The sequence below is a fragment of the Lithobates pipiens genome, unplaced genomic scaffold (genome assembly GCF_037356315.1).
Source record: "Lithobates pipiens isolate NorthernLeopardFrog02 unplaced genomic scaffold, aLitPip1_a1.2 Scaffold_19, whole genome shotgun sequence".
NCBI classification, from domain to species: domain Eukaryota; kingdom Metazoa; phylum Chordata; class Amphibia; order Anura; family Ranidae; genus Lithobates; species Lithobates pipiens.
Genome location: NW_027507764.1, coordinates 421,203,791 through 421,217,859, shown reverse-complemented (window position 1 = coordinate 421,217,859; position 14,069 = coordinate 421,203,791). Strand labels below are relative to the sequence as shown.

The window sequence follows — 14,069 nt, the reverse complement described above, 5'->3', positions numbered from 1 at the left end:
ATCCAGAGCTGAATTCCTGAGCCACCAGGGCAGAGATAACCCTATTTGTCTGACGAAGATCAGGTTATCTAGAGACTAGACCCTAGGAGTATAGTAATGCTAGCAGAGGGGCCAAAACCTTTGTGGACATTTGGAGGTCCTCACAACAGACTAAATGGCAGGGCTACAAACTGGTAGTCTTGTGTGCCCACAGCATAACGGAAATAATGCTGACGCGTTGTAAAGATAGGACTTGCAAATATGCACCCATGATGTTCACTGAGGTCAGAAAGTCTCCCTGGGAAAGTGAGGTCATGAAAGACTTTCCATGCAGAACATTTGAACTTCAATAAAGACATCTAAAAGTTTGAGATCCAATATGGGGCGAATACTTACTTTTGGTTGTGGAACAGTAAAACTCCAAAAACCTTTCCTGCATTGGCACAACTGAAATGACTCCTTGGTTCAAACTTAAAAAGCAGAATGCAACCTCCCTGGCCACCTCTTTTTTGTTTACTCCCACTGTTCCGGATAGTCTGACATCTCGAATGTCCCAACCCTGGTTTAGTAGAGGTCTCTTTCGTTTTGGTCAGCTGGTGGACGCTAGGACTAAGTTACTTAGATCTTTCCAGGAATTACAGGATTTATATGATTTACCTAAACAAGCGTTCTATAGCTACCTGCAGATCCGCCATTTTGCACAATCTTTTACAACAACCCTACAATTCTCCCCTTTAACTGAGTTTGAAAAGGTATGCCTGGAGGGCTCGTCTCCGAAGGGTATGATCTCACGTACCTACCAAATTCTAATAGCGGATTCCTCTATGACGGGACCGCGGCACGCGTATATGGATAAATGGGACAGGGACTTGGGGGAGGCTGTGCCTTTGGAGACCTGGCAGCGGGTCTGGTCACGTGCAGCTAAAAGCTCTGTTTGCACTTTATATAAGGAAAATCAATACAAGGTTATGCTGCATTGGTATCAAACTCCATCCCTGCTCCATTCTATTTACCCCTCCGCGGACTCCCGCTGTTGGCGCTGCCGTAGTGCAATTGGGACACTGTTCCATATTTATTGGACATGTCCACGAGTTATCCCCTATTGGGAAATGGTTAGGGCCTTATTATGTACCATCTTTGAGGCACAAGTGCCGTTAGACCCCAAGCTGTTTCTCCTGGGCCTCCCTCCTGCCACATTCTCCCGATCCTCCCAATCCCTGTTAGCCCACGTGTTGACGGCTGGGCGCTGCCTAATTGCCCTAAAATGGAAGAAACGGGAGATCCCTTCACTAGTTGAGTTACACACTAGAATTAGGGACGTCAGGCGTATGGAATATCTTACAGCTTCTCTAAATAATACGCTTGACAAACATAACAAGGTATGGATCTTTGGGATGGGATGGAGGCACCCGCCTTCTGCGTGTAAAGGGGGGGGGGGCGTGGGGTCGGAGGGGGCGTCCTTTACTTCACTCTTCTTTCTTTTACTTCCCTTTTCTTTTCTTTTTTGTTCTTTTTCTAATCTGCACCTTTTCTCTCCCATTCTAGGGCTGTTCGCACGACTCTTCGTGTTCTTGTTCACCTTTCCTATTTTCCTTCTTTCTCCTTAAGCTCCCTTCTTTTTCCCCCCTTTTTTTTTGGTCTCTGAAAGGTTTGTTCAATTGACCAGTAGCGGGCTACAGGAATCTAACTCTCCCGGTAACGGAGTGTCATTGTAATGTACTGCTTGAGTTGATGCAATGCTGTATACTATGCCTTTGCTTACTGTGGTCTGTGACCGTTTGCTTTTATTACCTGTGCCTTATTGTTCCTTCTTTGATTTCTTTGTTTCCCTTGAAATTTCAATAAAATGTCAGTTTTCAAAAAAAAAAGCAGAATGGTGGATCTGCTAACCTATTATCCATGGGTAGGCTGGGTAATATGAATTGGGGTAGAGGCAGAACATGGAACTTTAGCTTTTTGCCACTGAAAGATTTGCAAATTTGAGGCTTACGCTTCTTCTACTCGATTAAATCAGAACTCTTATCACCATTGATGACTTTAATGAAATTGTCCAGTGAAGCACCAGAAAAAAAAAAAATGCGTAACGCACATTTTTATGTTGCTCTTACGCAGACCAACTTTTTATGCCCATTTGGGCGTGAAGATGGACAATATCAACTAGACCCTCAACACAATGTAGGGCTAATGACAAAACTGCTCAAAAGCTTTAAGCACTCTATTAATGGGTCAGTAAAGACTAAAAGCTGGATCCTTTGACATCAGCCGAGTCCACCCCCTCTAAGGTCTGACAGACTGACATTATGGGTATGGCATGTTGTATAGCAAGTCCTGCTAGCACAAATAAGGATTTGGAAGGAGCTTCCAAACATTTATCAGTGGGATCCTTAAACACTGGAGCATCCTTGCCTGGGAGCCATTTCAGCCCATGGTAGAAGGCTCAAAAGTCGCTACAGCTGCAGGCACAGATTCTGGAGTTGGTCCGCAAAGAACTCTACCTTAAAGTAAAGAAAAAGAAGGGGCCACACCTAAAAGGGACTCTGGGAGACTCAGAAGTAAGCAGGGGACAATAATCCATGCTATCGGTGTCAAGTCACTTACAAGGGACACAGCAGGCTGTCCTGAAACGGTAAGGCTCGGTTCACACAGGGGCGACTTGTCCAGGCGACTTCGCCGCCTGACAAGTCGCCCCCCGTTCTGTACTACGGAACCGTTCTAATAGGAGCGACTCGAGTAAGGTTCCTGTACTACTTTTGCGGCGACCTCGGGAGACTTGCATTGACTTCTATACAGAAGTCGTTTTGCAAGTCGCCACTGAGGTCGCGGCAGGTCGCGGCGCGGCAAGTCGTGCCGCGTACGGTGTGAACCGAGCCTAAGTGGATTGTGAACTGGAGTGACCTGAACCTATGGGACTGCTCACCTTGTGCTTGTGATCTGACATGTATTTTGATAACAGAAAATAAATAGAAAACACCAACTGCTTAAATCCGAGCTCCACCCAAAAGGGGACGTTCCACTGTAAGGACTCATCCCCCGCTCTTCTTGAAAAATTGCCACTTTAGAGCGGGGGGGGGGCGGTACCCAATTGTGACAGGTACCCACTCCCATTCCGACCACCTAGACTTGCAGTGGGCACCTGGCTGTGTAGCCACAAGCTTTCACAGCCATGTGCTGCTGTTAGTGAGAATGCCGGTGATGTGTCGAATAGTGTCCCCATTGGATAGTGTCCAGCCTGTACTGCGCTTGCACAGTACGGAGGACAAGGAGATTCCGAAAGTCTCAGAAGATGAACGGCGCTTGCGCAGCGAGTCCAAGTTCAAGCCCCACCATCCAAGTGGACATAGAGTTAGAATAAAAAATAGCAGAGGGAAGCGAGGCTGTTACTATGTGCTTCCGTATGTCCACTTGGATGGTGGGGCTTGCACCTGGACTCCGTTCTTCTTCGGAGACTTTCAGAGTCTCCTTCTCCTCCGTAGTGCACAAGCGCTGCGCAGTACGGGCTGGACACTATCAGATGGCCGGAAACTTTTTGACAGAACGCCGGCAGAGCAAAGAAGACAGCGGGTGAAACTGACAGGGGTGAGCACACTGCTGGATCGAGGGACAGGTGAGTGGCTGTTTTTTTAAAAGTCAGCAGCTACAGTTTTTGTAGCCGACTTATTTATTTTTTTCGCAGGAGACTGGAACTCCTCTTTAAAGTGTTACTTAAACCCAGCACCCTGCGTTTACTATATCTGGTCTCCCACAGTACACAGAATATGGAAATGCAATTATTTTAGTAAATATAATCTGTTAAATACCTTCTCATACGCAGTATATAGCAGTCTGGTGACTTCTATCAGTGTCTGGTTAAAGCTTGTAGGAGCAGTCTTCATTCTCCTCTGACTGTCCTATGAGGCTGCAGAACCCCTGACCCTCTGTCTGGACAGTGCTGATTGGCTTATGCAAATCACATGCAAACTCCCTAGCAATACACACCAAACTGAGCATGTGCAGCGTGACCCCCCCCCCCCCCCCCCAGGCTCTGTATTATCAGGAGATGAATTGGGGACAGGGGAAGAAGGGGAGGATCCGAGAAGACAGGATCAAGAGGCCTTTTTACATAATGCAGAGAATTAACCCCTTAGATTTCACAGTGAGTATAACAAGCATTATTTATTGCATTTACAGACCAATTTTACTGGTGTGGGTTTAAATAAAAGAGGTTAATGGCTGAAGGTCACAGTAGGCAGCAGTAGAGACTAACCAAGGTGAAAACGCGTATATCACTTGCATATAGGAGCTATGGTGGGAAGAAGCTACCTCACACTGAAGGAAAAAAGGTGGGACCAGAGTGAGGAATATGTGCGACACCCAAACTATTGACACATATATGTAATTCCATAGCATGTTAACCCGTTCCATGGGAACTGATGGAATAGGGGATTTATGGTGTTTAACCTTACCAAGTCGAGTAGTAGATTCCACTGCTCAGCTCAAAGCTCAGCTCAAAGAGTCTTCAAATACTTAGTCACACCAAAGCTGTGCCAGGGGTTTTGGATCTGGAAGGCACTCTGCGGCTAACATATTACACAAAGGTCTTGGAAGTATCACTGGCAGTGCAAGGCCACATTCCCAGGTGGCCCATGAATCTTTGATGCAGAGAGATCCAGGTAAAATCTCTAAGGTATCACTTAGGATAAGACTATCAGATTCATAGTCCAGTTTAGCAGCATGTAAATGATATCTTTATTTAAAAAATGTTTTGATAAAAAAAAAAAAAATTAAATGCCTAGTAAACAAGGAGAAACTTTACTCAAAAGAGACATCTATTCTATTAGAACACTAGCAAAAGAAAAAAGATGCATGCTGGGGGTAGAATGGGCTATACCTGACTTAAACAAAAAACAGCTGCTTTAACTGCAAAGTTAATTAATGCATAGACCTCTTTTTACTTCATTCAAATGCTGCAGGACACATATATTCAGTTACACCCCCCTCCCCATGTGCTCCTTACCGATCTTCCAAAACTTTGATCGTGTCATGTAGTGCCTTCTGCTGCTCTCTGAGCTGCTGGTTTTTAGTGTAAAATTCTTCAAGTCTCTGAGCATCCCTGCACACACAATCAATCTTGTTAGAAGCAATATATAAAAATAAAATATCATATATAAATACTACAAACATCAGAAGTCCATTCAGTCTATAGGGTAACAGAGAATCAAGTTGCCTCTCAACATGAATGAACAGAAATGTGTTTTAAAAAAATGAGCTACTGCAGCATGTTTCGGGCTACTGGGCGTGTCTACCCATAATTAATAAATCTATTCATGTTTAAGAATTTTCGCCGAAATAAAAAATAAAATAAAAATCATGAGAAAGTTGAACATGGCATGTTAAAATATCTGAAGGCTACATCATGTTAAATGACTGACGGCTTGGCTAGAAATTGCACTGGCAATCATGGTTTATGACCCAGTCTCTCAGAGATCATTAGATTCAATGGGAAAGCTTGGAAAAACATAAGGCATTCATTGTCACACTGGTTATCAGCTCTGAAATATTAAACCTCAGGTATTCAGTGAGGGTCACAGAGAACAGGAATGCTATATACAGCTATTGTATCTACAATGGAGTGCTTGTCGAGAGACTCCAGCAAACAATAATTAAAGCATTTGTGTGGTATGCATTAAGTCACAACTGAAGCTCGCTGACAATATTCATCACCCACAGACACTAGGACTGAGCTGACAAAATATTTTCAGGCACTTTGAAGTACTGCGAGACTCTTCAGAACAGTTTGAATGAAGCCTTCAGAGTTAGTACCATGTCAGCGATATATAGCAAACATTTTTTTAAATATAATTTTATTATACATAAATATGCAAGAAGCATAAGCAGAACTGCTACAGAGACAGATCTAAAGACTAATATGCTTATTGTACCCAATTATCAGAACACCATTAACTTTCTGAGATTTGTGAAAACAGAATAGTGCTTTGACTTGGGACAGGTAGAGGTCAAATCTTCTGTTTATACCTGGGCTGTGAAACAGGGGTACTCTGATAGATTTTATATGCCTACCTAGTCCTCCACATGTCAGGTTGGAAAGAGTGCACAGAACCGAATGGCATACAACTAAGCAACTGTTTACTTCTTTGCGTCATGAAATCTGGGACATCTAGAAATAAAGCTGTGCCTATCTGCACACCCATTTAAACGGTTTTTTTTTGACCGCACAAACTAGGAAACTTCATCCCCTATTACGAGAAAAACTTTAATGCCCCGTACACACGATCAGAAATTCCGGCAGAAAAAACTTGGATGGTTTTTCTGACGGAATTCCGCTCAAGCTTGGCTTGCATACAAGCGGTCACACAAAAGTTCTCTGAACTTTCATCCGTCAAGAACACGGTGACGTACAACACTACGACGAGCTGAGAAAATGAAGCTCAATGCTTCCGATCATGCGTCAAATTGTTTCCAAGCATGCGTAGAAATTTGTACAGATGATCGGAATTTCCGTTCAGAATTTTTTCCATCAGAATAATAGAGAACCTGCTCTCAATCTTTTGCTGCTGGGAATTTAGCCAGCAAAAGTCAGATGGAGCATACACACGGTCGCATTTTCCGACCAAAAACTCTCATGCCTTTTGCTGGCCAAATTTCCGATCGTGTGTACGGGCCATTAAAGTCCTACCCCTGACCTGGAGGGTGTAATAAAATGTCTAAATGCATATACAGAATGCTTAAAAATTTTACTATTTCAAGGACACTAGTACATATTAGATCAATTTTCATACAAAAAATTATTTCAATGAAAAGACATTTTGTTTGAAAATAATTTGTTTTTAACACTTGATTTTGAAATGAATGTATATTACTGAATGAAAACCACATACATTTTTAGAAATTAGTTCCAGAGAAAAAAAAAATCCATCCAGCTCCTTTTCATTTTCTTGTCACTGTTGTCGAAAAACATTGATATAACCCCACTAACAAGTAAAAAAAAATAAAAATAAAAAAAAATCCTACTAGTGTATGGTCAGCTTTAATAGTTTTCAGAATGACAAAAGATGAAATTTAATACATTACTTCACGATTTGGCTCATTGAAGTAGCTGTCAGTGGCCGGTAATTTTATTTTTTTTTTAAAGAATAAAAAGAGCTTACTCTTAGGCAGTAAACATTCACTCTAAGGCCGCGTACACACGCGCGGACTGTTCGCCCAACTTTGTCCGTCCAACAGTTTCAGCAAACAGTCCGCTCAAAATTAGCATGGACGGACATGCCCACACACGACGAACGAACAGTTTGCTGAAACCGTGCGCGATGACGTGAACAGCACGTACGACGGGACGAAAAATACGACGTCCTATACACTGCATTATAGCTTTCGGCGTGAAAATCCTTTCTGAGCATACGCGCAACTTTGTTTGACGAACAAGCCTACACACGAGCGGGCTGTTCGCTGAAACAAGGTTTCAGCGGACAGTTTTTCGGAAATTCCGAAAAACCTTGTCCGTCCAACTGTCCGCTGAAACTGTCCGCTGAAAGCCCACACACGAGCGGACTGTCCGCCCAAACACTGTTCAGCGGACAAAGTTGGGCGAACAGTCCGCCCGTGTGTACGTGGCCTAATTCACAAGAAAGGCACCATTAGAGAAAGTTCCATTATTTAACCACTTAAGCCCCAGAAAGATTTACCCCCTTAAATGACCAGAGCACTTTTTGCAATTTGGCACTGCGCTGCTTTAACTGGTAATTGAGTGGTCATGCAATGCTGTACCCAAAAAAATTGTGTGCCCCCCCCCACAAATAGAGCTTCTTTTGGTGGTATTTGATAACTTCTGGGATTTTTATTTTTTGCAACAAACAAAAAAAGACATTTTTTTTACTAATTTATATTTCCTCATTTTTGTTATAAAAAAAAAAAAAAAATCTAACTAAATTAAATTTTAGTAATTAATTTAGGCCAAAAATGTATTCAGCCACACGTCTTGGGTAAAAAAAAAAAAAAAAAAAGTCAATAAGCGTATATTTATTGGTTTGCGCAAAGGTTAAAGCATCTACAAACTATGATACATTTTCTGGAATTTACGCAGCTTTTAGTTTATGAATGCCCATGTCATTTCTTAACGTGATAAAATGGCAGGGCAGTATAACCCCTCCCCATTACCCCTTTATGGAAAGTAGACACGCCAAGTAATTTGCTGAGAGGCATGTTGAGCACATTGAATATTTTAATGTTTTGTCACAAGGGATTGAAAATTGACAAAAAAAAACAAACACATATTCTAACCACTTGAAGACAAAGCCCTGACACTTTGTTTACATGAAAAAAAACTATTTTTTTTGCTAGAAAATTACGTTGAACCCCCAAACCTTATATATATTTTTTAAAGCAGAGGCCCTACAGATTAAAATGGTGGGTGTTGCAATTTTTGTTCCCACAAAGTATTTGCGCGGCGATTTTTCAAATGCAATTTTTTTTGGGGGGAAGAAAACACACTTTTGAATTTTAATGCACAAAAGCACACTATAATTGCCCAAATGCTTGATAAAATATAAAAAGATGATCTTATGCCGAGTACATAGATACCAAACCTGACATGCTTTAAAATTACACCAACCCGTGCAGCAGCAACAAACTACATACATTTTTAAAAACGTTGAAATGCCTTTACAAGTTACCACTTTACAGAGGTGGTCTACTGCTAGAATTACTGCCCTCGATCTGACGTTCACGGTTATACCTCACATGCATGGTGCAATTGCTGTTTACATACGGCACGAAACCGATGCTCGTGTTCGCCTTTGCGCGTGAGCACGGAGGAACAGGGGTGCTTTCATTTTTTTTTTTTTTTTATTGTTTATTTTTTAATTTTATTCTCTCCCTTTCATATATATTTTTTTTTTATAATTTTTATTGTCATTACAGGGAATGTAAATATCCCCTATGATAGCAATAGGTAGTTACAGGTACCTTTTAAAAAAAATAAAAATAAATTGGGGTCTATTAGATTCTAGATCTCTCCTCAGCCCTCAACGCATCTGATGGTGCTGTTTATATCCGGTGAAACCGAAGACATGAAATGCTCATAGCTTCTGGTTTCTTAGGCCACAGAGATGATTGGAGCTGTTCTGATCTCCGATCAGCTCTATGGTCAGCTGGCAGAACCACCGGCTGCATTCTTAGGTTCCCCAGTGGGACAGGAGAGCCCGAGTAAACCATGGAAGATGGCGGGGGATAATGTTCCCTCCCACTGCTTGTAAAAACACAATTCATTCTCCTTCTATCCTTGGAAAAAAAAATAAAAAAAATAAAAAAAACAGAGTTCCTGGTGAACCATGTCGGATTTGGCATCATGACAGAGAAGCTCTATGCATCGTGGATGACATATCTCATCGCGCTTGTGCAGTTGATGCCTGAAGCCAGCGGCTACTATCTCGGCTGAGACACGCGGACAGTGGCCCAGAGGACCTGACACTTACCACAGTGCTGATAGCAAACTGCTCACTGGAGCCCTTCAGACCCCGCTCAACAAACGGAGCATACAGGACAGCACATACAGCCCCTAGACCGGAGAAAGAGAGTACAGGACTGTGATTATATCGCTCCATGAATGGTGGGATGAGCGGACCATAGGTCCTTTAATCGCCTCCTTTTACTTTGCCTCCTGCTGTTTGTTACCTGTCAGCCAGTTTTAGCCAGCTTTACAACAGCGTCATTGAGCTATTGTTTTTCCAACAGTTAAAGCCTGTGAATACATGCAATTCCACTCTAGGAAACTGTATTTCTGTGCCTTTGGACTGAACATTAATTGTGGATTATAATCATTTCTCCACACTGACAGCTATGTTTTGCTACAATCCTAATTAAAGCTGTCTCTGTGGGACTAGCAATTTGACTCAACCACCTTTCAACAGGGGTTCTTTTTGTTAAAAGGGTTTGTAATTAAACCTAGTGAAAGGACGGACTTTGTTACGCATTGTGCATGTCACTAAGATCAATAGTCTGATCCACAAAATATTACCCACTCTAACAATAGCCTTGTTATAGGTGTGTGCATGCATGGTGGACGCATGATGCAGCTGCTTTTAAACAGACGTTGTCTATTTTTAATATGATCTTGGTGTTGGTGGTGGGTACCTGGTCTTGGCCCTTTTTTCTAATAAAATGTATCCCTTATTAAGCAGCATGGTCCGCCTGTCTCTCTTTTCAGTGGGAATCCTTCCCCTGTAAATCTTCTCTCTGCTTGTAAAAGCAGACTAGCGGTTAATTAGCCGCTGGCATGGCTTTTACATGAAAGCCAACCGCCGGCTGAAAAATATAAAAACGATACCAAGATGAAACCTAAACCTGCAGGCATCATTCCGGTATAACCACTCAAAGTCCAGCAACATACCAGTACGTCGCTGGTCCTTGGACATATTATAATTTTCTTTTTTTTCATGCAGCCTTTGGGCTGCATGAAAAAGAGACCCTAACAGATTTCTTCATTCACATCAATTGATCGGTGGTATGCCCACCATTAGAATACCGCCCTGCATCCACCCACTTCTAATGATGGGCATACATTAAATATAAAAATATATGCCGAAGCATATGCTTAGTCGAGTAGGGGTTACCAGGAAAGATATCCAGAAAATGCCCCTCATGCAGCTGGCACACTGCATTTGGATTGGAAAATTGGGGCACAGCGCCTCCTGGAAACAGAAAGTCTGTGGAATAAGTATAAAGACACTTTTTGTACCAGCCTCTGGCCTTACCGGCAATTAAGTACAGCCCTATCACCTGGTCGTTGAAGTCTACCTCTCCCATTTTAAGGTTGTATTTGTGCACACAGGGGCTTCTCAACAACACCAGTTGCCAATGGAATTTGGATTGCGCGTCTGTGTGAATGGATGACAGAACGAAAACGTTCCGGTTGTCCTTCCATTTCACGGAAAGCAATTCATTGGACCTCAAGCAGGCTCTCCCTCCCAGACTAAGTCGGGCATCTACCAGTCATTGGGGGAAGCCTCTGCAATTAGATTGCACAGTGCTACATGCGCCAATTCCTAATGGAAAGAGGTGTTCAAAAAGTGGCATGCTTGTATAAAAAAACTGCCCACATATAAACCCCTTTCTGAACAAGGGCGACACCAAGTCCCAAACAATTTTGCCACTCCACACTATGTAGTCTGGGCAGTTTGGGGGATTCTTCACACACACCTGTCTTTTCCCTCGAAAAACCAGGAAACTGTATAGCCTCTTGTCCTGTCAGAGCTTATACATCTTGACCCCATATATGGCACACTTGCTGGAGAGAAATTGCTTGAACACAAGGTGGCCAGAAAGTTGAATCAGGGACTCAACGCCGACATCTTGTTCGGGAATAAACAAGGCTGCAAATTGTTGGTTGAAGTGGTTTACGAGGGGCTGAATTTTTTTTATGAGGAGACGACAGACTTCATTGTTGTTGAAGTGCATGAACCGCAAGATTTGGTCCTATGGAGTCATGGCAATGGCAGCAGAGAACACGGGCATATGGCGAATTGGGTCAGAGGAGCAATATGACTGCAACTCACTCTTTTTAATAATGGCCACGAGAAGGGATAGGCCCAGAAAGATCTTAAATTCGGGAACAGTTATAGGTTTCCAGCCAAATTCTCTGGCAAGGGTCAAATTTGGATTTGGGGCATTAAACTGACCAGCATATAATTTATTGCTTTGGACCACAATAGATCTGTACAGATATGTGAAAACAGCTCGTAAAAGCCAAGGGAAGTAAAATCCGCTGTTTCCACCTGAAATTCCGTGTTGGCCAGTGAATGAGAGGGGAATACGGGCGCTGCAGAAGTGGTGGGCTGCCAATCAGGATTTGAAAACGCATCAGGAAGGGCACTATGGGCTCTACAGGCCTGTGCTCGAATTCTTGGTGGCTGTGGAGCACTACTTGAGCTAGCCACCGCACCAGCTGGAACTGCACTTATGGGAACTCGCCACGTCACCAAGTGATACTGCAGTGCTAGTTTGTCTATGACCAGGATGTACTAGGCCACTGGTTCTTGCCAGTTCCACAAGGTTGGGCGGCACTAGTACTGGCTCTCTGCTGCATATGAGAACCATGGGGTTGTTGCACCCCAGCAACAGAAGAATGGGGTCGGGTATGCCTGACCTTAGCAGGGACCTCTACTGCATCATCAGAGCTATCTGTCAGGGTGCCGCTGCTCTCTACAGGTTCATATAGTGAGCCTGAATCAGACTGATTCTAGCAGTGAGGCGTTCACTGCACTCTCATCGGTCATGCTCAGTATCCTGTAGGCCTCTTCACTAGTGTACCTTTCATTTGACATTTTGGCCACTAAATTTACAGGTACAGCCAATGCGACTCAGGTAAAATTGCACCCGATTGTCAGACTGCTTAAATCGCTCCAAAAAACAAAACAAAAAAAACTCTTAGTGCCAGCAGGGATCAGGTGTGACTCTGCTAACGCTGCAGTTGTGTGTACTGTGTTTTTATAAAGTGACAGTGATCTATTGATCCTGCACTGTGGGCTGGGCTGAGTGGAGGGGCTAAAGGCAGGTGCTGGGGAACACTGTACTACTGGGGACTCTAGTATAGATCTGATCAAAGACATTGATCCGTTCAGACACTATACTAGTAAGGGAGGTGTATGGTGGGTGTGTTAGTGCTATTTGCAAAGGGTTAAAATCTGATGCTGTCTGGGATTGACGCTACCACTAACTGCTGCTAACACCTAACTGATGTCACCCATGACACTAATGCAGTGATCAGAAAAGAGGTCTGTACACTATACTGACACAGTGACAGGGAGTGAAAGGGTTAACTGGGGGGCGATCAAGGGGTTAAACCTTTATTAGGGAATATATGGCGGGGACCTTGATGCTATACAACACTAATAATGATACAAACTAGCCAACTAGCATCACACGTGACACTAATACAGCGATCAGAAAACATATCTGTACACTATACTAATGACACTGTAACAGGGGGTGAAAGGATTAACTGGGGGGTGATCAAGGGATTAAACCTTTATTGGGAAATATATGGGTGGTACCCTAAACCTACTTGGGCCTACCACTGTCACTAACGCGGTTTAGTGTCACAAGTAACACCAATACAGTGATCAGTGAAAATTTTGAAAACTGCACTTGGTGATACTTTGACAGGGAGTGACAGGGTTAACTGGGAGGGAATCAGGGGTTTAAAAGTGTGCCTACGTGTACTGGTGTTAGTGTAGTGTTGGTGTACTCACAGTAGAGGTCTTCTCCTCACTCGCTGGAACTGAAAAGGGCTCCACGAGGGGAGATGACATCACTTCCTCTGCCTTTGTTTACCTTACACAGGCAGAGGACAGTGTCATTCACCAAAACCGATAAGCAGGTCCAGGCCAGAAATCACTGGCCTGGACCTGTAGACTCATCAGTTCTGAAACAAATCTGATCGCCGCCGGTGCACACAATGTACTTGTAGGTTGTTTGGGAGCCTCCTTGCCCTGCCACAATATATGTACGGTGGGCGGTCCGGAACTGGTTAAAGTCATACTCCAGGGGAAAAAATAAATAAAATATATTTAAAGTTTTCCAACATTCCTGACAGATGCCAAACAGGAATGCCCACACATGGATCAAAATTCGGTCAGTCCTTGCAGAATTGCGATCTATGGCCAGCTTTACCCGTCTGATCCCACAAAACCTGCACATTCCACTGACCTAGGGTCCTGACATCAAAATCACAGCAGGGTCTATAGCCCTGGGGGACAGTCCACCACTGGATCGTGGAGGAGCGGAGGATCAGATAAGTAAAACCATTTCTCCTCTCCCCTAGACAAAATAAGCTTTTAACCCACTGCAAGGAATAATAGGATTTTTGTACTCGCCGTAAAATCCTTTTCTCTGAAGTTCATTGATGGACACATCACCTTTAATCTTGAAATTAGGGTTATATCGCCACCGTCAGGAGAGGACTAGGCAGAACACAAAAACAGCAAAACTGTGCAGTACCACCCAGGGGGCGGTCCTACTGGTTATAACCCCTTACTCTGCTACCAGCAGCTCAGTTCGTCAAAAAGCAGTACAAACATAAATGGGAGGAGTGGGTGCCC

At 43.3% G+C, this 14,069-nt stretch overlaps 1 protein-coding gene across 4 annotated transcripts in view; it reads right to left on the bottom strand.

The window, feature by feature from the left end:
• The window catches only part of RBBP8 (RB binding protein 8, endonuclease), a 150,167-nt gene that overhangs the window by 98,269 nt on the left and 37,829 nt on the right, over positions 1-14,069 (bottom strand). For all 4 annotated transcript variants that reach the window (XM_077492565.1, XM_077492568.1, XM_077492566.1 and 1 more), the window contains exon 4: positions 4,973-5,068. In XM_077492565.1, the coding sequence (XP_077348691.1) occupies positions 4,973-5,068 (96 nt within the window). The remainder of the gene's footprint in view (positions 1-4,972; positions 5,069-14,069) is intronic.